The sequence below is a fragment of the Tursiops truncatus genome, chromosome 9, assembly GCF_011762595.2.
Source record: "Tursiops truncatus isolate mTurTru1 chromosome 9, mTurTru1.mat.Y, whole genome shotgun sequence".
In the NCBI taxonomy this organism is placed as follows: Eukaryota; Metazoa; Chordata; class Mammalia; order Artiodactyla; family Delphinidae; genus Tursiops; species Tursiops truncatus.
Window position 1 is genome coordinate 54,851,813 of NC_047042.1, and position 22,489 is coordinate 54,874,301.

Sequence of the window (22,489 nt, forward strand, 5' to 3'; positions counted from 1 at the left end):
GTTAGGTCTCAGCCTCCCCTGAAGCCCCCATTATGAGAGGTTGGAACCCAGACACAGGCAGCCCCACCATGGGCTCTAGAAGCCTGGCTGAGGAGCTCCAGACCTCAGCATCAGACCTCAGGCTGAGCATCAACAAAAATGTGGTCAACAGGCTCTTTAGACCAAATGTATTTGTATTAATTAGGAGATAGGACAGGGTGATGTAAACAAAGAAAAGGGTTCGGGTTTTGTTTTTTGCTAACAAGAGTTCAAGCAGATGGTCCCGAGCTGGTGTAGCAACTCGACCGTGTGGGGCGAGCAACTGTCCAGTTTGTCCAGGACTGGTTCCTGGTTTGTGGGATTTTCAGTGCTAAAATCCAGACAGTTCTGGGCAAACCAAGACAAGCTGGTGACCCTAGGTGTTGGGTCCCAAGGTCCACTGACCTTGTTGGCTTGCCAACATGCAGTTTCCATCCTGAGGTGTAAGAAAGCTCTTCCCGTTTCCGTCATTCCATCCATATGCAGCCAGCAGGGAAGGGAGACCAGGATGGGGAGGGGACATTCCTTTCATTTTAAAGGCATATCCCAGAAGCTGCACGTAACACTCTACTCGTGACATTTCAGTAAGAATATAGTCACACGGCCACAACTTGCATGAGTCTGGGAAATGTCATTCACTGGCTAAGCACATGCCCAGCCAAAGCTTCCATGATTCTGGAGTAACAGGAGAATTAATTGATATAGGCGGGACAGCTGGGAAGCTGCCATAGTGCTGAACAGATAATACTTCACGATACTCCCCAGACTCCACAATCCCTAGTTTCTACATGGTTCTTTCCGAATAAATTGTCACACTGGTACAATGTGACCCTCCACCTAGGCCTCCACCAGGTGGGCTAGGGCTGGACCTATGACTCCACCGTGGTCAACTTACAGTGCTGTCAGCAGCAGGTGACATGGCTGACAGGACAGCCTTACCCACTGGGATGTGACACTTTTCTAGAAAAACTGAAATGTAGATAATTAAGTTGTCAGTTGCAGAAGCTGAAAGATATCCAGAGAGAAATTAAGCAGCAGAAACTATGAACAAACAGAAGCCATGACAGAGAAAAGATCATCTGATAACAAAGTTGTTGGTAACTGCAGAATGGCAGACGTAGCGGCAGAGAGGTACACAGGAGGGGGATTAACCTGTCCTTATGCAGGAAAAGATAATCTTATTGATAGAAGTAGGTGGGATTCTGAATCATCTTCTAGTTCCATAAATATTTATCAGTTTCTGGAGGCCCAGCAGTAAGGCTGCTCCAACATTCCCTGTGACACCTTAATTTCAGTTCCCACGTTGGGGACGTGATAAGTGGTATGTTGTGTTTGTGTGTGTCTGTGTCAGAGAGGTGCCATTAGTGTGCATTCAGCTGAAAAAAAAAAAACTAAAATGGCCTAACGAATAAGGACACCTGTCATCTCACATATCAAGATGTGCACAGGCAGAGCAGTTTCAGGGTGGCTAATTCAGAGACTCAGTGACATCATCTACAGCCCAGCCTCTGTCTGCCATTTCTCACTGCCATCCTCAGCCCCCTGGTATTGCCCTCAGACTTGCCTCTTCCTGGTTTCAGGTTGACTGTAGAAACAATCCACACAACAGTTCAAGGCTGGAAAGGAGATGGCCTTCTCCTTAGTCCCTTTGTGAGACTGTGGAAAACATTTCTCAGGCTGCCAGCAGATTTCTTCCCACATCTCATCCCAAGCCCATTCCTAAGGAAGTCAGTCACTGGCAGGAGGAGGAACTGCCCTATTGGTTTAGTCTGATTGAGATGCTGGGGCCAGGGAAGGCGCTTGGCCTCCCTTCAAACACAAGGCTGTCCATATCTGAACAGAATCAAAGTGCTGTTTGTAAGTAAGAAGGAGGCTAACGTGGTAGCTTTGGGAAGCAAACTACAGTGTCCACTACAGGAGGGTTGAGAGGTCAGCTGACGCTTCTGGCTAGCCTCATGGGGCACCTCGCACCTTGTGAAATCACATTTAAGGTCTCAGTGTTACAGGTTAGAAACTGAATTTTGCCACCTGACACATTCTGGAGTACTGATCCACCCTGACCAAAGGTCAATTTACAAATCAGGATATCAGCTTATTGATTAGCAGTGCAAGATGCACAAATGTCTCTCCAATGGCTGGAAAGCTCATGTTTACCACCCAGCACACAGCAGCTAAGTAGCCAAATTAATATCCCCAAAGTTTCTTGGTTGTACATAACATCAAAGCAAAGAATGCAGAGGGTTTTCTGCATTTCTCTATCTGTGCCACACGCTTTCAGGCTTCTTTTCCATTACACATGACCTTCTCCTTGGCTGGAATACCCCTGTTGTCCTTCTCTGCTAAAAATGCCCAGTCAAACCAAGTCCAGCGTCACATCTTCTGTCAAATCCCCCCTGACCCCCTTCCCAATAGAACCAACTCCCTTTAATAGGTTTCCATACGTGGTAAATATTCATTGTAGGTTATTTCCTTTCTCACCATAGTATCATTCTTAGTCATCTTTCTCCCTACTCAATGGCACCTAGTAGTACCTAGAAGACTGGTTCTCAGACCTTTGTGCATATAAGAATCACCGAATCAACATAAGACTTTGTTATTAAAAAAATCATATTCTCCATCGACAGAGGAATGGATAAAGAAGATGTGGTATATATATACAATGGAATATTACTTGGCCATTAAAAAGAATGAAATAATGCCATTTGCAGCAACATGGATGGACTTACAGATTATCATACTAAGTGAAGTGAGTCATACGGAGAAAGACAAATATATCACTGTGTGGAATCTAATTTAAAAAATGATACAAATGAACTTATTTACAAAACAGAAACAGACTTACAAATATCGAAAGCAAACTTATGGTTACCAAAGGGGAAATATGGTGGGGAGGGATAAATTAGGAGCTTGGGATTGACATACACACACTACTATATATAAAATAGATAACCAACAAGGACCTACTGTATAGCACAGGGAACTATACTCAATATTCTGTAATAACCTGTATGGGTAAAGGATCTAAAAAAGAATGAATATATGTATAACTGAATCATTTTGCTGTACACCTGAAACACAACATTGTAAATCAACTATACTCCAATAAAATTTTAAAATCAATCAATCAATAAAAACAGAAAAAAAGCTTAACAAAAATTTTTATTCTCAGGGAGTGTGACTCAGTAGGTCATGGATGGGGGCAGGAATACATATATTAAGATGCACCTCAGTGATATGGTAGCACAGGGTTTAGGCCACATTTGGGGAAGCACTGGCCTAGGCCATGATCTTTCTTGCAATTATTGTTCTAGTGACGGGAAATGGCTATGTTCCAGGAAGAAGACCTCTTTCTCAAGTATATTGAATGGGTGGTAACAAAAATTTTCCTCTCCAAGGAAATTAACAAAATCCCCAGGACTTTCTGCCCAAGTCAGTACGTATGATGGGCGGGTCCTGGACAGGGAGTTAGGGGTGTAGAGCCCAGTTCCAGGAAGCCTTCTAAAAGGTGCAGATGCTTGAGCTGAGGCTTGAGGGGGAGAAGGTGTGAGTTCGGTAGATGTGGTGGGAGAGACGTTTCTCTAAGAGGAACAGAGTGTGCAGAGGCTTGGGGATTTGAGACTACAGGCAACTCAGTAAAACAGGGGAGAAGAGGGCATCCAGGGAAGTGAGGAGAAGTGAGGTGTAGAGTAGTCACGGGCCAGTACATTTATTATTCATTTACAGCACCGTATAAAATAGTAAAAAACAACCATTTATTGAGCCCTTATTCTCCACTAGGCACCACCATAATAAGCAATTTACATATTATGTACAGCTTAGTGCTGTGTTGCTCACACTATTTGGTCTCAAGATTAAATATGCTCTTAAAAACTGTATGCTCTTCGGGCTTCCCTGGTGGCGCAGTGGCTGAGAGTCCGCCTGCTGATGCAGGGCACACGGGTTCGTGCGCCGGTCCGGGAAGATCCCACATGCCGCGGACAGGCTGGGCCCGTGAGCCATAGCCGCTGAGCCTGCGCGTCCGGAGCCTGTGCTCCGCAACGGGAGAGGCCACAACAGTGAGAGGCCCGCGTACCGCAAAAAACAAAACAAAATAAAACGAAACAACCGTATGCTCTTTAAAAAACTTCATGCTCTTAAAAATTAGAGAACCCCAGAGAGCTTTTATTTATGTAGGTTATATCTACTGATATTTACTGTATTAGAAGTACAAACTGAGAAATTGAGAAATATTAATTCATGAAAAGTATGGAAAATAAACCATTATATGTTAACATAAAAACATACTTTTAAAGAAATACAACCAGAGTCTCCAAAACAAAAAAATTAGAGGGAAGAATAGCATTGCTTTATATTTTTGAAAATATCATTACTGTCTGGCTTAAAAGAAGACAGCTGACTTCTCATGTCTGCTTCTGCATTAACCTTGCACACTCACGTCACGTAGCTTCTGGAAAATCCCACTGTACACTCAAGAGAGAAAGTGAAAAAGACAAAGAGTATCTTAACATTGTTATGAAATTATTTCAGACCTTGCCCAGGGGCTCCCAGACCACTTTCTGAGAACTGCTGGTTTAGAGGCTGAGAGCATTTGAATCCTGGCTTTATCGAGTTCCAGACGGTGACTGTGAGCAAGTTCCTCAGCCTAGGTCTCCATTTCCTTCTTGGTGATGCGGGGACATTGAGGGAGCCTTGGGGACAGTGATTAGCACAGTGTGAGCCATCAGTAAATGGCAGCAACTGGTGATCCACATGACATTGCTCGGGGGAGAACTCCAGTGCGGAACTGAGGAAACACCAGAGCCAGGCTTCAAACCCAAGTCTCTGTCTCCAAAGGCTGGGCTTGTGACCACAGTGTTACATACACACAATGCTGAGGTGTTCTGAGCAGAGATGTATTGTAATGAGATTAACGTTGTGACCAGAGCTTAGAAAAGTCACTCTGGTTAGGGCTTAGAGGATGGATGGTGAGGAGTTGGGACTGCGGACAGAGGCTCCATTCGGCCAGGCAGGACCCATCGAGGGTCTGGCTGGAGACAGGGCTGTGGGTAAGAAGGAGGAACTTCTCAGGTGGACTGGGCAGGACTCAGGTCCCACGAACGTGGGGATGAGGGAGGAGGAGAAGTCTAAAATCTCTCCTGCATTTTTCACTCGAGGAATCCCAGTAACTATGTGTGGCCACATGTTCAGAGTGTTGTCAACCAGGGAAGCCCCAGGGTCCAGCACTGGTCACATAGGCATGGAGCATCCACGTGGCTGACCACAGTTACTTAGTTTGCAGCCCTTCTAGAGGTCAAACTGATACAGTGTGGCCCAAAGTCCCCACCATAACCACATTTTGACTATAAACTATCTGGCATGGCCCAAGGTCCCAGGTATATAAAAACACTCTTATCAGGAAAGATATTCCAAGGGCTTAGAGGGTATCTCCCAAAAGACGGTCAAGGTCCAGCCTTTTCTGTGTTCAAATTGCAAGGTTTGAACAACCCAAGCCTGCTGCATTACCCTCTACTGCACTCGTATCCAGCTGCCTACTCTCAAAACAATTCACCACCTAATTTTTTCACCAGAGCACCCAAATCTGCTCTGCCTATAGTCTTCCTTATCTTAGTTCATGGCAACTTCATCCTTCTAGTGGCTCAGGCCACAGACCTTAGAGTCATCCTCGACTTCTCTCCTCCCACATCCCAAATCCAACTCTTTGGACAATCTTGTTGATTCCACCTTCAAAGTATTTCCAATTTCTTTCTGCTTCCCTCCACTACTTCCATTCTGGTCCGCACCTCCACCATCTCTCTCTGGATGAGTCCAATAACCTCCAAACTGGGCTGCTTGTTTTTTGCCTGTGACCCCTACAATCTCCACCAGGCAGCCAGATGACCCTTTAAAATCATAAATCAAATCATGTCGTTCCTCTGCTCAAAACCCTTTATTGACTTTTAATCCCATTCAGCAAAAACCAAAGTCCTATGACCCCAAGTACCTCCCTGCCCTAATTTTGATTTGCCATCCTCTCCCCCAGTCACACTTCTCCACCTGCACTGGCTTCCTTGCCTCAAATGCACCAGACTCATCCCTGCTTCAGACTTGTATTTGCTATTGAAATATTCATCTTCCCACAGTCCTTGAGGATTTTCCTCCACAGCACTTTCACATCTGTCACACCACACATCTGTTTATGAGCTCATTGTCTCCACCCCTGGCCCCCACCCTCTGTCCCAACAGACTCTAAGCTCCACAAGAACAGAAACTTAATTTTTAAAATCTCCCTGTATTCCCTGTATTGTTGGCTTGATGAACGTGTAGGCAAAGGACCGTATCAATAGGCTTTGAAGCCTGTTGTTCACTCTCGGATCATTTTGATTTCACAAAACATGATTCAGAAGCCAACAGTACTTTCTAAGTAAGGAATGTAATTCTTCTATATGGCCAAATATTTCCCATTTTCAGCATAGAATAGAAAAGAATAATTTAGGGCAGATTCTGCAATCCATAGGTAAGCTCCGTGAGGGCAGGGATTAGGTCTGGCATGCGTTTGGTGCTCATGAATATTTATTGATTGACCAAAGAACATTTCTACCTATTCTTGAGATCACAACACGGCAGCACAGAGAGAAATTTCATAACGATCTGTTCATTTGATGTTGGGGGCAAGTGAGATTTGCGGAGGATAAGTGACCTACACAAGTTCTCACCATTAACTACAATTAGGTTCCCAAGTCCCATCCCAGGGTTCTTTTCCTGTCCAATGAGCTCCCTGTGTCAGCTTCAAAGACCTAAGGAAACCTTTGGGACTAAAATTAGAGAACAAGTTCTTGGAAAGGAAAAGGTTGTTGGGATCACATATTTCAATCTGTAGCAGAAGGAGATGGGTTTTGAAACACGTCGGACATGCACTCATATTCCCACTCTATTAAGGAGTTGGGAGAGTTTGGTCAAATTGCTTAACTTCTGGTCCTCAGTGAACACTTCTGTTAAATGCGGATTGCCTAAATGGGGTTGTGGTGAGGCTTTGGAGGTGAGTTTGAAAAATTATCACACACTATAACTCAGAAGTGAGAGAAACGCAATTCTTTCATCTTGTCAGTAACTGATCTCGTCTTCCTCACAAGCCCTTCACCTATTGGTTAGTAAGAAAAAAAGTAACTCAAGGTCCAATGTTGTTTAGTCTAAATAGGTACAGAATCTCAGTATGGGATGATGAAAAAAATTCTGGAGATGGAGAGTGGTGACGGTCGCAGAACGTGAATGCATTTAATGCCACTGACCTGCACACCCAAAAATGTACAAACTTCCAGTTATGAGATAAATAAGTCCTGGGAATGTAATAAACAACATGATGACTGGAACTAATGCTGCTGTATGGTATATTTGAAAGTTGTTAAGAGAGTAGATCATAAGAATTCTCATCATAAGGAAAAAACTTTTTTTTTTTTTTGTATCTATATGAGAAGATGGATGTCAACTAAACTTAGGGTGGTGATCATGTCACAATAAATGTCAGTCAATTATGCTGTACACCTTCAGCTTACACAGTGCCATACATCAAATATAGCTCAATAAACTTTTTTTTACCACAATAAAAAATTAGGAAAAAAAACTTAGTCTAATCTGATAATTTAGAAAATCTGCTCTGGAAATTCTCAGTCACTTCTGGAGACATGGTGAACCTCTTAGATTTCCCAGGCTTGGCCTCCGTTTCCCTCACTACACTGTGTTTGGATGTATGGGGAGGGGACACTGGAGGTGGAAGCTTATGTGACCCTGCCGCAGAGGTAGAAGAGTGGGGTCCTCGGGCATTTCCCTTGCCCCCCCTGGATGTCTGGGCGCTGCCTGCTTCTTCTCCCCACCCTTGTCTCATGGCTCCAGGCTGAGGAAACACCAGGTATTGTGACACATCAAAACATTTCATTGTGACACTGGTTGGGAAGCGGTACCGTGGTCTAACTGGCCTGAGTCACCCATGCCTCCTCTCCCCCCTCCCCCAGACTTCCCTGGCCACTTCCTTTCACTGGCTCTGTGATCCGGCCCTCCTCTCAGGCCATGTCTGCAGTGTGGTTGAGCCCCGTCACCTCTCCCCTCATCACGTGGGCATCCTCTTACCACATCCAAGAGCCTTCTTACGTACTGCAGTTTCTCACTGATCCACTGGCTTCCCAGAAGACTGGAAGCTTCTCAAGGAGGAAGGCCATGTATTGCCCGTGTCTGGGACCATTCCTGGCTCAGTATATACTTTTCAAAGAAAGCATCCCTCACAGCAGCTGCTACTCGCTCCCTGTCTGCAGGCCCTTGTTAAAGCAGCGGTCCCCACCCTTTCTGGCACCAGGGACTGGTTTCGTAGAAGACAATTTTTCCACGGATGGTTGAGGGGGAAAATGGTCCAGGCGGTCATGCGAGCCATGGGAGTGGTAGAGGAAGCTTCCCACGCTCACCTCCTGCTGGGTGGCCAGTTCCTAACAGGCCAAGGAAGGTACTGGTCCAGGACCTGGGGGTTGGGGACCCCTGTGTTAAAGTACCCACGAGTGTCAAGGCCCCTAACTTTACATCTCAAATAAAGCACAAAAGCAATGAGCGAAGTGTCATGAAAAGAAACACATAGTTCTTACCAACATGCCATTTTCTAAGTCCTAGAACAATCACGAAATTAGAAAGTGGTGTGCCTGCTCTGTGGCGAGCAAATGCTGGTCAACAGACTGTGTGAGGCTGTCTGGGTCTGAACCACCCAGAGGAAGTGTGTGTGTGTGTGTGTGTGTGTGTGTGTGTGTGTACCACCCAGAGGAAGTGTGTGTGTATGTGTGTGTACCACCCAGAGGAAGTGTGTGTGTGTGTGTGTCTGTGTGTGTGTGTGTGTACCACCCAGAGGACGTGTGTGTGTGTATGTGTGTGTACCACCCAGAGGAAGTGTGTGTGTGTATGTGTGTGTGTGTGTGTCTGTGTGTGTGTGAAACCCCCCAGGACATCAGCCAAATTTGAGATTTGCTGCTTAAGCTGACATGTTTTTCCCAGTCTGATACCTGTTTAAACTATGGCATTTAATAAAGAGAGGCTGCCCTTAACTCATTAAAAGTGTTACAACAACAGTAATATCATGGAGAACCAGTTCTTAAAAAGCACAGTTAATCACAATTCATCCTTGGTAAAGTAACTGGGAGCCAAAATAAATTCTATCCTCTAAAAAAAACTGGCCCTGAAGCCTATTTACTTACTGAAAATTCCTCTGACAGCTCAGACGTGAAGATGCCGGTGAACATAAGGTCCAGGTGCTTGTTTCTCTGTTGGCCCGGGGCCTCCTCCTGCACTTCGGGGCTTGTACCCACTTGAGTTCAGCCACCAGGGAGAATGGCGGCCAGAGGAGACCAAGGTTGGGAGACCTCTTCCTGACGCTCGACTGGATTTTCTGGCAGAGGCCGAACGTCCCTCCACTAGAGCTCCTGACCACCCTTCCCTCCTCGGAGCTCCAGCTCCTGCAGGGGCGGTTACAACTTCCAGCTGTTGCTGATATGCCTTAATCCCGCTAATAGCCCTGCAAGTAGCCCTTCATTTAAATCTCCTGAGCTATGGAGTCGGATTCACTTTCCTGCAGGGACTCCAACTAATTAGTCCATAATAAGAAACTCCTGACTGGTGTCAGCTAGGACCATGATGTCCTGATTCGCTGGTCACTGATGGACATTATATTAGTGCAGGTATTCCATCAGTATGGCTGGAAAATAATACGACTGAGTTCCTAAACTAAAGGCCGAAAACTTGTACCTTCAAATTTCATTGCTTCCTCAAAGTCAACACCTTAGGATGCTTTAATATCTATTCCAATAATGGCCAAGCACGTTAAAATGGCCTGAGGTTGCCTTTTAAGGTTTCCTTTAGTGTTCGTATTATTTGGAATAATGTCAATCCTTCTTCGATGGCAGATCTGATACGGATCAACAGGCAATATCATATACATATATGGAAATTAGCAATAATTTCATGATGTTTATATGCAAATGTCACTAATTGCCCTCAAAATGTCTTTTATAGCTTGTTTTTCTTTTCTTTTAAGCTAGGATCCAATCAAGGTTCATGAATTGCTTTTGGTTGTCTCTTTAGCGCTTTGGGGGAGGCAGAGATGTGACCTTATGTGTGTAACTGAGATCCAGTGCGTGCGTAACACCATAAATATAGGAACTCACTCGAATGGGACTTCAGGGAAGGTTAAGTGTTTGGGGCATTGCAAAGGACACAAGTTGGGTGTGGGAGATGAGTCAGCCATTCGTAAGGGCCATTAAATCAGTGTGACTAGTCGGCATTTTCCTTTTTCATGTTAGGACACACAGAAAATAATATTTCCATAGCACGCTGGGTTGAACAGACAGGGCTTCTTTGGGGGCTGTCTGGGGCTCTAGCTGCTTCAGGTCCCCTGTCCCAAAGGCTGGGGGACCTACATTTGCAGTACACCTTGGAAATGTTCAGACCAAAAGTATGGCAACTTTTGCCAAAGTTTCCAGGCTTCTTTATGTCCTGGGGTATTTTTTATTTCCAACCCCATTCCTTGAGCTAATCTTGTGTGTTTCTCCCTCAGCAAAGTCTCAGCTAGAGTCTTGCTCTGTCCGTTCAGCAGCCACATATGCCCATTAACCTGAAAACACAACGACAGGAGAGGCCTTTTTCCATGTTATTTATTCACAGTCAACTAGCTTCACGAGGGGGAAAAACAAATTAGTCAGAGCTTTTGGGGGAGGCGTAAGGGGATGGGTGGAAGGCTGGGATTTTAAACAGAAAATAATCTTATAAATGGTTAGATGAAAGATTGACAAATATCCATTAAAAAAAATAGTATCCTCTGAGGGTAAGTGAGGAAGATAAAATCATCATGAATAAAATAAATTAACAACTCCTGATCATTGCATTCCTCAAAACCAAAGTCTCTGAAAATGGTTTGCATTTCAGACTGCTGCAATTTGCAGACTTATGTGATATATATCTATTTCCAACACAGAAAAGTAAAGACAAACACTAAGCAACAGATGAATACAATGTAGGGAAAATTGAGCACATGAAAATAGCTGTCATCTGGTAGCAAAAATAGAGGTATGCCAATGTTAATATCAAAATTAAAGACATTCAAATACATTACGCCAATACATTGGAACTATCATTCCTAAGATCATAAGAACAACTGCTTATTGCTCCTACTCATAACTAAAAGCTCTGAGGAAATCCTGTGATAGCCGGAAGGCATAACTTACAGAGTATGCAGTAGACCTACGACAAGTTTCAACAGCCAAATAAAAACTGTATACTTTATCATTTTTCTCTTCGGGACGACGTTGTTAATAGTAGGCTAAGACCACTCATCATAAGTCTGAGGAATACAGATGGATAGCGCTCGCGAAGCCCAAGCCAATGATTTACTGGAAGTAGTTAAAGGTAGAATGTGAGAAAAGCAGCAGCCCGAATGAAGCAAATATATTTTTTTAAAAGTTGGTTTGTCTACTTTTCTCTCCCAGAGAACCTCACAGGAAGCACAGGAGGCCATGAGGGCTTTCTGGGCATTCTGTGAGGACCTGATACATAACGGACGGTTGTCCTAAAGTGAACTCCATGTGTTTAATTAGTTCCAGAACCAGCCTGGCTTCTGGGAGGTGCATGGCATGGAGGAGCTGCACTGAGGCTTTGATTATTGAGTTTGACTCCAGGAAATACCAGCCTAGGCTTTGGGGCCTGGGGAGGGAGTAACCTGGTGTCAGGCTACCCTGGAGACGGTGGCTCCTTCCTGAAGCATGTCCCGCAGCTTCGGATAACTGGCAGGGGCAACAGGAACACTGGAAGTGTAACGTGGCTGACTGTACAAGGTCCCATTTCCAAGAACAGCTGTGCAGTTCACCATACATTTGGGATGGGATGATAAGGAATGAAATGGAGGTTACAACATGTACCTCAAGTGATGCAGTGATTGGCATTATGCAATCGGGAGATTCAAAATCCAAAGTCAATTCTACCTCAATTCTTCCCAAACAATGCCATGTTTCTGTTTTCTTCATCCTAAGAATATAAAATGTCCTTGAGATACAAATTAGGTGAGAGCAAGGGAATTTGAGGATTATAATAGGATGCATCACCAAGCTGCTTAAATTTCAGAAAAGCCCTTTATAGATGTAGGTACTAATAGACTTTAAAATTTGCATACATATTCAAATTCAGCCCCACTCCCATCTCAAATAAGATGACTACAAAGGTGATATTTGGTCCCTTGATCCTCGTGATTACAAACTGAAACATAAGATCAACTGAAATAACAGCATCAGGACAATTAAAGACTCTCCAAAGACTGCATGACAAAGCTACGTCCATTCAGGCTGCATGTTTTCTTTCTGTTTTGTTTTGAGCCAGCCCCTGGAGTAGGCCTATAACAGTCAGTAGTACTCAAGTTCTACATTTACCTTCACACTGTGAAAACTAGATTTGTTTTCCCCTGGAGTATCTTCCCGTCTGTGAGAGCAGAATTTAGAGACATGTTTGAAAAGAAAAGAACAAAGCACATAACCAAAGAATTTGATTGGGTCAGTTAACTGCTTAGAAATGGAAATGATATTCGAACTGTGTTCATCTTGACGTCTTGATACATGGAATGGATGAAAGCAATATTTAATGAGTCGTGTATTGTTTTAAAATGCTAGTCACTTGCAGATTCCAAAAGGCTACTGACCCACTTTAAATAACTCTCCATTTTGAAAGTGCAATACTCTCCAACTAGTTATTTGGTGTGACATTGAAAAATCATGCATTCTTTTTTCCATTATTTATTCTACTTTTCACTCATAGCATTCTCTGAAATTATTTAAATACCTAAAAATGTTTTCTGGAGAAATCTTTTTACACACCACTTTACTTGATATTACATAAAATCGTCATGGACTTTAGAGGAAAAGGCTTCAAACGTAGGCTTTGGTTTTAAAGTAATCTGGGCAGAAGTTAGAATTGCTTTGATCACACAATTCAACTACTGCACAAATTCTATTATAGTAATTGGAAATAACACATTTAAAACGGCGAAGTTTCTCCTTTCAGCAGTTATAGTCTGTATTATTCAAGACTGCTGCAAAACTCACAAAAGAGTGATATGAATAAGAAGAAGTGTAGGAAAGCGATAAGACACTTAAAGTTTTACCAGGACATAACACAAAGGAAGAGCATCAATTCTCTACATTTGTCTATAAGGCAGGTGGTCAAACTTTTCATACAAGATCTAAAATATGGTGCTTATTGAGAGGTAGAAAATACCAAAACACTATTTAAGAAAAGCATGTTGAATTATTTAAAACAATCAGTTACTTCGCTAAACTTTTGGAAAGTCAAACTGCCATGTTGAATGCACCCGTGTTTTACACTAAATTGGGACATTCCATATTCAACAGAGATGTGGTCAAACAGCGGAGGAGGCTAGAGGTGGGGTGGGAAGCAGAAAACAGTTTCTTAACTTGTAATGGATTCAGCTCTCACTAAGGAGAAATTTCCTACTGTCCGCCTGGGATTTCATTTTGACATTTAATTAACAGGGGTTTCTCGGATTATCAATTTTTCTGAGTAACGGTACAATTTTGCACATAAGGCAATGAAACTATAGGGAGGGATGAGTTCGAATGCTTCCTCTTTGAGAAGCTGCCATCTCCATCTTATATAAAAACATACACCCCACTAATCGCATACCATTCCCCCAAGCACGAAAACGCAAATGCAAATATTCTTCAGACTCCAGTACCAGCAGAATTGTTCTTTGTGAGCAATTCAAAAGCTGTCTGAGGCAAAAAGATATCTGAGCTACCACATTAAACCTGGGCAGCTTGCACACAGGTGAGTAACCCTTCGTATTCTTATTTCTTAACGCACCTGGGAAAGATGGATATTTTTTCCAACATAATTTTATAAGGCATACATTTAATTAGAATTTTCCTAACCTTTGGAAAATTAGTGTTAAAGCTTCTTTTTTAACCCACATGTTAACATTTAATCTTTCCTTTTTATTAAATAGTTTATATATAAAAAGAAATCTCAAGGTGTTCTACATTCATATAAACAATTGTGATAACATTTGAAATTGTAAAGAAACCTACTGAAGAAAATATATACTTAAATACAACACTAAGCCAGGAAGCACAAGTGACTGTTCTAGGTGATGTTGTTTAAATATACAGACACAGGTTTGTGGCTTCAGAAAGCAAACACGGGAGAAGTACAAAGATGTATCGCTCTTTCCTCTTTTACCACAAGACAGGATGGTCCAGTTTGGAAAAACCAAGATCTTTCCTAAGCTCCAAATAGGTGCCACTGCTCACCCAAGAGTCATCGCTGGATTTCCTGTGAAAGTGAAAGAATTTGCTGAAGGCTCGTGACAAGACTGTCATAGTCTCTGTCTGCTTTTCACCCCGTTCCTCCCCCGCCCGCCCTCTCCAGCTTATCACTGGCACCTGCACCCCTGTCCCTGTGGTCCAGTACTGGACCAGCGAGGGAGCAGGAAGCCTGGAAACCGTTTTGCTGCTTCTGACTTTGACTTCTCCAACTTAGAGGCTGTGAGAAATGGGTGCTTCTGAGAGAAGTGGGTGAGGGTAGAGTCTGTCGTACAGAAAACAGGGCTGGGATGACAGCTACCACCTGGGGTATGGCCACGTAAAAGTTACAAATCAATCACGTTGTTCAAATCGAGTGATCAATTAACAGTAAAAAGGAAAGGAATTGGAAGGAATTGGAATCACAGCCTGGAGTGAACAGCCTTGGTTCACTATTCTATGCATAGATAATATATTACATAGAGCCAAATTCAAAAGGTACCAAAGAGTGGAGAGCTGAACGTTTTCTTCCTACTCCCAGCCTCCCAGTTCTCTGCAGAGACAATGATCTTAGCAGCTTCACTCAGAGAAATTCCACGTGTGTGAGCGTGCACGCATGGACACTCACATTCCACTCCTCTCCTATTTTTCATTCAATGGTAGCCCTGGATGGTCTTCCACCCCTTGAGTTTTTTTGTTTTTTTTGCGGTACGCAGGCCTCTCACTGTTGTGGCCTCTCCCGTTGCGGAGCACAGGCTCCGGACGCGCAGGCTCAGCGGCCGTGGCTCACGGGCCCAGCCGCTCCGCGGCATGTGGGATCTTCCAGGACCGGGGCACGAACCCGTGTCCCCTGAATCGGCAGGCGGACTCTCAACCACTGCGCCACCAGGGAAGCCTTGAGTTTATATATATAACATATATATTAGAGATCCTTTTCCATTGTTACAATAAGGTCAGCAAACTACAGCCCAAGGGCCAAATCCAGCCTTCAGCCTACCTCTGTAATACCATTTTGCTGGAACACATCATGCCCATTCATTTAAGGATTGTCTATGGCTGCTTTCACATTGCACAGCAGGGTTGAGTCATTACTACTGAGGGCTCATGGCCTGCAAAGCTAACAATATTCACCATTTGCCCTTTGCAGGAGAAGTTTGGTGACTTTGACAAAAAGGGCTTTCTTTTTTTCTTTTTAAACAGGTGCACGATAGTCCATTGTGGGGATGGACCATGATTTAACAAGTACGCTACTGGTGGGCACTGAGGATGTTGTTTTCAACCGCTAGCTATTATAAACAAAACATATGTTATTTTGTATGTGCAACAGATTAGTTATATTAAAAATTCCTATAAACTGAACTTCTGCGTACTTGTAATGTTGACTGATATTGTCATATGCTTTAGAAACAAAAGTGAGGAGTGCCTATTTTTCCACATTTTCAGGATCATAGATTTTTATCACAATTGTTTTTCTATTCCAATAAAGGGATGTGTTTAAAAATAAATCAATCTGCATATCAGATACTTTACTATGAAAACAAAGACGACTATCGCTGCCAGAGCTGTAGTTTCCACTTGAAATTTCCAGTGATGTTTTCGTGGCTCCTCAGTGAGTGTCAACGGAAACGTCCAAGTCCCCATGCTCCTCTGTCATCTCTGCCAGCGTCTAATTGGAACAGTTCCCGGACTGCTACTGCTGAACAATTCTCACCTTTTCTCACAGTTTTACTTGCCACATCTAATACTCTGATAATTTTACAGACAATCAAGAGGAAAAAGAACTGCAGCTGTGTTCAGTCCTTGTCCATTCCAGACCTAATTCTTACACGGTTGCAGTGACAGCCCAGATAACATTTTATATTTTGCATTTACATGTTAGTTCATCTCCCACAGAGCTCCACAGACTGTGTGAAGTCATTTTTGAGGTTTTTACATCAGATCAAGTTGATAAATCTCCTTATCTATCTCCTGAGGCAGTTTGCTTATCCACAATTTTTAGTGATCCTAAAAATACTGTAATGAACCTCTTTAACAGATATTACCAAAATCAATTGATCAGTCTGTTAGTCTATCCATTCACCTATCCCTTGCGTTTATATAAAAAAAAATAATTGAAGGTGTCTTATTTTTTAAATGTTTAAATGAAGTTATGAATATTCTGGGACAAAACTCTGGCCTACTGATCTTCAATCACTCATATTCTGAGTTTGTGAAATGATTAAAATCCACATCAACTTTAGGGGAAAGGACATAATACTTTGGGGATAAAACATAACTTGTTGCTATTTTGCTGTTTTGGAAATATACAATTTTATTGATGCAGCTGATAGATTAGTTGCTAAATCCTCCTAAACGTGTTTCTGTTGCCCATTAAAAAATAATAACAATCAAAATATCCCTGCAAACAACAACAAAATCCTGAAAAGAAGATTGGGAGGAATAGGTAGGGCAGGAGCTGGTTGCTTTTCTACCTGTGATTGTTCCATTGCTGATTTTTAAAAAAATGAACAAACTACAAACCCCTAAAACCATATCAAGCCCTGGCCTGTAGGCAAGACAGCGAGGCCCCAGTCTGGGACATTCCACTGGGTCTCTCCACAGATCACCTATGTCCCCTGGGCCTTCGTTTCTTTGCAGTTAAAATAAAAGAGGGGGTGAAGGGCGGATGATCTCTGACGCCCCTTCTAAATCTTTCAGTCTGTTCTTAACGAGACCCTCCTAGCAAGCTATTTTAAAAATAATACTAAATGTTCCAAATCCAAGCCCCAGTATACTGGAACTTCTGCAATTCAAGAATTAGATTACTTGGAAGTTCTAGTTTGGTGAAGAACGGGGTGATAGCTAATTATCTCCATCACTGTGTAGAATCTACCCATTTGGGGAACCAACCTTAGACATGGCTTGAATAAGCTGGCCTGGTACTGGGAGCTGGGTGTGGTTGGTCTCGTTGCTTCTCCCACAAGCACTTACTGAGCACCTCTCTGCAAAGTCCTGGGAGAGGCCCTGGGAGAGACCAAGGAACGCAAAAAAGGAGGGCTGCGCGGGGCAGCCTGGGGGCAGTGTCCCCACAAAGTCGGGCCTTCACAGAGGAGGGATGTCACCACTCTGAAGCAGGAAAAGGGCCGAGAACGCTCTCTCGTGGGGAGGGGACACCCCAGTCTGTTCTCTTCGCACCAGAAGCGTCAGGCGTCACCAGTGCCCGCCAACAACGACCCACACGACCCCAGCTGCACACATACCTGAAAAACCGCGGCTGGTGCTCCACCTTGTTTTCTTCCAAGACCCGCCGCCTTTCTCTCTGCAGCTGTTCAATCCTCTGCTTTTGTATTTCGGCCTCTTCTAAGCTCCCTTCTTCTAGAAACCTGAGGCATTGAGGGAAAAGATAAAGGAATAGAACACCCAAGAAATGTGACAATCATTACTATTAGGACTGCATGTGTGCAACACTGGATATGCAGAATACTCTCCTATACATAAGCCCCCTCCTCAACCCTTAAAACATTATTTGCAGGTAATGAGGGACAGTATTGTGCTCTGAATTGGTGATACAGACATGGTTCAAAAAATTATACCTATGAGAATTTGGGGTAAAATCTCCCTCTCTCATTCCCGTCTCCAGTTCTACCTGTTTCCTCCCCATCCCACCCACGTTCACGCCCCCCACCGCAGGTAATCCACCGTTACCGGTTTCTTGTGCATCCTTCTAGAGCTTCCTGATTCGTATATAAACACACATTAATATATATTTTTACCCCTCCCTCCCTTTTAAGAACATAAACGGAAGCAGGCAACACATACTGTCCATAATTTGGTATCTTGTTTTCTTTTACTTAACCATATACCTTGGAGCTGATTCTTGGTAGTACACAGATCTTTTCACTTTTAATAGATATATAATATTCAATTGTGTGGATACACCTGCATTTATTTTAAACAATTCCCTATTGATAGACATTTGGGATGTTCCCAATTTTTTACATTAATTTTTAAAATTAATGCCGCAGTGAAGGACTGTATATATCTGTCATTTTGCACATGTGTTAGTATATCTCTCAGGAGACAGTTCTAGAAGTGGAATTGCTGGGTTAAAGTGTGAGTTTGTAATATATCTATTACCAAACTGCCCTTTATGGGCATTACAGCAATTCACGTTTCCACCAGCAATGTTACTGAAGTGCCTCTTCCCTGTGGCCTCAGAGGGCATCAAACTTTTGAGTCTTTGCCATCTGATAGGTAAAGAAATGGTATGACAGCGTGGTTTTAAAATTTTGTGGGTTTTTTTGAGTAAGACCGAGCATCTTTTCATATGTTTAAGGGCTATCTGCATTTCCTATTTTGTGAACTGCTCATTTCCCTATGTCTATTTTTCTTTTTAATGGATTGATCTTGATTTCTAGAACCAATTCATGAAGTGGGCTGCAAGTATAGATTTCTCAGTCGTTAATCTTTTGACTCTGGGTATACACTTTATTTACTTTACCATGAAGAAGGGTGCTGGGTTTTTTAAAAATAAAGTCAAATTTTATCAATTTTATTTTATTTTTTGCCTTCTTGGTTTTGAGTCTTAATTAGAAAGGCCTTAGGAGAGAGATTCTTCTTTCTGTGTTACAGAGTTGGAAACTGAGGCTGAGAAAGGTTAGAAGACTTAGCGTATGCGACACAGCTCGTCAGCAGCAAACCTAGGATCAGAAGTTAGATTTCAGTGCATCAAAATAAGTTAAATTCGAGGGGTGGGGAGCTGGATGCTTTTACTCTTTCAAATACAGAGTAAGTTTTTCTTATTGCTGTATGCACTGAAACTCTTTAAAAAAAGACTTTTTTTTTTCCAATAGAAATGGGGTTCTACTGGTGAATAAAGGTCATGCCACACACAGATCTAAGCTGGGCTCCGTTCCTTCCACAAGATGGCTTAAAGTCTCCCTAGACCTCTGCTCTTGATGACAGAATCTCTCTCTCTTAGGCTCCTTTGGTGGCCTGGGAGATGTTACCAAGACTTTTTACAAAGAGTTTCACATCTCTGGAGATAAAGATCTGAAAAAAATCCTTACCTTTGGTCTGGCCTGAATCGAGTGTCAGTAGGTGGTAATAAAGACTTTAACAATGGATCCATTTCGTTTAATTCCAGTGCAAACTGTGTGAAGCCATAATATTGCTCATAGCCTTTTGGCATGGGATCTAAAGGAAAAAGAAATCATTCATCACCGACTTGCATTGCATTCACATCACATCTTAATTCCTTCACCTTTTTCATCTCAGACCAGCTACAATTTTTCTCTCTCGGCTCTAAACTCTTCCATTTCTATTAAAATATTCTGGCTCACAGAGAGGGGCTGAATTTTTCTCTATAAATTTTCTTCTCTATAAGCTTCCTGCTACCTACAAGCATAAGGCCTTCTTTGTGTGGTCCTATTGCAAATTTATTAAATACCAAGAAGTTTCTATAGAATTTAAGTTATAGAAATAATTTTGTTACTAAAATAAACATGTTAAAAAGAACTCTAGGTCCACTTTTCCTGACTAACAAGACTTTCACTCTAGAGAATCGTTTTTCATTTAAGAGATGTCAAATTCTCCTGAAACTCTGTCTAGTACCTAGAATAGTGTTGGACCCCTACCAAGAGGTCAATAAATATTATTATTATTATTATTATTTTCTTTTGCTGTACGCGGGCCTCTCACTGCCGCGGAGCACAGGCTCCGGACGCACAGGCCCAGTGGCCACGGCTCACGGGCCCAGCCGCTCCGCGGCACGCGGGATCCTCCCAGACCGGGGCACGAACCCGCGCCCCCCGCGTCGGCAGGTGGACTCCCAATCACTGAGCCAGCAGGGAAGCCCAATAAATTTTATTCTTTACTTCCAGTCCTGCTCTTCTTTTCACCAATGCTTGGCCCCTCCAAATCTTACATATTTTAATTTTAAACCACCTCAGCAGAAGCCAGGAATAGAGATGGGATTATAATGGCAGAAACACTGCCAGCTGGAACCAAAGGGGACAGAGAAAACGGGACTGAATGAAGCAAGGCTGCTGGACTACTGTTATTTTACAGATGGAACCAGAGAGCTACGCAGCTGCAAACATGCATTGCCTTCAAGAAAAGGGAGGAATGACTCTAAAGGTGATTCAGAGATCATTGGGCTGCCACTCCCACCACAGGCCCAGACTACACAGATTCAGGGGGCAAGGCTGCCACTACCTCTCAAATGGCAGGGCCGCTGTGCAGCTTCAACATGCCCGGCTGCCACCACCCAGAGCCTTGGGGGGCTTGGGAGCCAGGCAAAGTCCCAGTGGGCCCAGAGGGTGGGGCATCGAGCCAATGAGGATGATCTCCAGTTTTTAGATCAACAGCATTTGCCGTGCTAGGTCTTGGACTCAGGACCTGTCATTCCTTTCTTCTTTCCTCTTTCTCCCTTTGGAATGGGAACGTCTATCCTATGCCCATCCCACCACTGTGTTTTGGAAGCACATTTTGGTTTCACTGGCTCACAGCTGGAGAGGATGAATCATACCTCAAATCTCACCCGTACCTGATTTAGATGATATTTGGATGAGACTTTGGACTTTAGAGTTGATGCAGGAATGAGTCAAGACTTCTGGGGCTGCCGGGGTGGAATACACACATTTTGCACGTAAGAAGGACATGATCTTGGGAGGCCAGGGGCGGAATGTTATGGACTGGATGTTTATGTTCTCTCCAAATTCATATGTTAAAGCCTCACCCCCAGAGTGCTGTCTTTGGAGATGAGGCCTCTGGAGTAATGAAGGTTAAATGGGGTCAGAAGGGTGGGCCCTGATCTGGCAGCCAAGCCACGAAGGAGACTCCCACCAGAATCCGAATTTGCCAGCACCCAGCCTCCAGAACTGTGAGCAAATGAATTTCCGCTGTTTAAGCCACCCAGTCTGTGGTGTTTGTTAGAGTAGCCCAAGCAGATTAATGCAGGCATATTGCCCTAACTTTAATTGTTAACTTTAATTTAATTGTAAAGTGCATAGCACATAACCTAATGCTTTAAGCCATTATGAAGGTTTGACTTCCTTCCCCCTTTTCCCCCCAGCTGCTTCAAACACCTAGCATCACTGTACACTCCCTAGGGGATGAATACAACTAAAAGTCAAGCTAAAAATACCCCAATTTACATATTGGATAAATCAAATGTAGACTAATCCAATCCACTCGTAGCCTTAGCTCTAGCTGTCCACGAACTTTTCTGAAGACCCATTTTCTGAAGCTTCAGAAGTCCACTTTGTCTAATTCTAATTCTCTGTGGATCCTAAGCATAAAAATAATAGCAAACCTCCTACTATGCCTTCAAAAATCCATCCCAGTCTCCCAATCACCAGAGTGGAGACAGTGGTTTTCGTTGTAGACAGGCCAGGGATGCTCATAGCCAAGGCAGAGACATAAAGTCAATGAATAACAACAACAGCAACTAGAATAACAGCTTACACACTGTTGTCAAGGTACTACTTTAACACCCAGAGCCAATGGTAGCTCTCATCTGTGATACATTCTTTAAGCAAAGGAGAGCAAGTGTCTCATTCATAAAATGCCATGCGTGCCTCTGAACCTCTGAAGCTAGGAAGGCGGCCATGGTGCCAAGTCATGCTAGCTTCGTGGCAACCTCTGCGACGGTGGAAGATGTGGCTGCTACCCGTTGAAAGAGACATTGTTGCTTGCCCACTCTACAGTCATCTCCCTTTCTTACTTGCTAACGGCAAACTCATCTGTTTGGGTGTCACTGTATACTCCCTAGGGGATGAATCTAAACTCATGTGAATCTCTCCTGCCGACCCAGTTGCCCAGGATCGGTTAAGGGATGGGTTTGGACCCACTCCAGGTTGATGAGATATGAAGACACATTTGCTGCAGGATCCTAGGAAATATTTCATTCCTGAGAAAAGACAGTTACAACTGAAGAAAGCTCTTCTGTCCTCCCTTCTCCCCTGCTTAGTGAGCTGTCACAGGGGGATATGATATTGAATCGAGGCAACCATTTTGCATCCATGGGAAGAAACATCGCCGCCATATTGGAAGTGGCAGATGGGCCCTCAATGACCTGTGTTCTTGACACAGGTAACCTGCCTGTGTAACAACCCTGGGGCCACCCCCTGCCATTTGTTAAGTGCATAGCACATATCCTAATGCTTTAAGCCATTATGAAGGTTTGA

The 22,489-nt window shown here is 43.4% G+C and overlaps 2 protein-coding genes across 6 annotated transcripts in view; both read right to left on the reverse strand.

Moving 5' to 3' along the window:
* Positions 1-17,675, reverse strand: part of GSDME (gasdermin E) — a 144,756-nt gene extending 127,081 nt beyond the window's left edge. Inside the window, exon 1 of the mRNA XM_073809749.1 lies at positions 17,561-17,675. The gene's annotated coding sequence lies outside the window, so the exon portion shown is untranslated. The remainder of the gene's footprint in view (positions 1-17,560) is intronic.
* The window catches only part of OSBPL3 (oxysterol binding protein like 3), a 206,022-nt gene continuing 194,189 nt past the window's right edge, over positions 10,657-22,489 (reverse strand). For all 5 annotated transcript variants that reach the window (XM_033863094.2, XM_033863092.2, XM_033863090.2 and 2 more), the window contains 3 exons: positions 19,370-19,496; positions 17,561-17,683; positions 10,657-14,352 (listed from right to left, as the gene is read on the reverse strand). In XM_033863094.2, the coding sequence (XP_033718985.1) occupies positions 14,256-14,352; positions 17,561-17,683; positions 19,370-19,496 (347 nt within the window). In that variant the 3' untranslated portion in view covers positions 10,657-14,255. The remainder of the gene's footprint in view (positions 14,353-17,560; positions 17,684-19,369; positions 19,497-22,489) is intronic.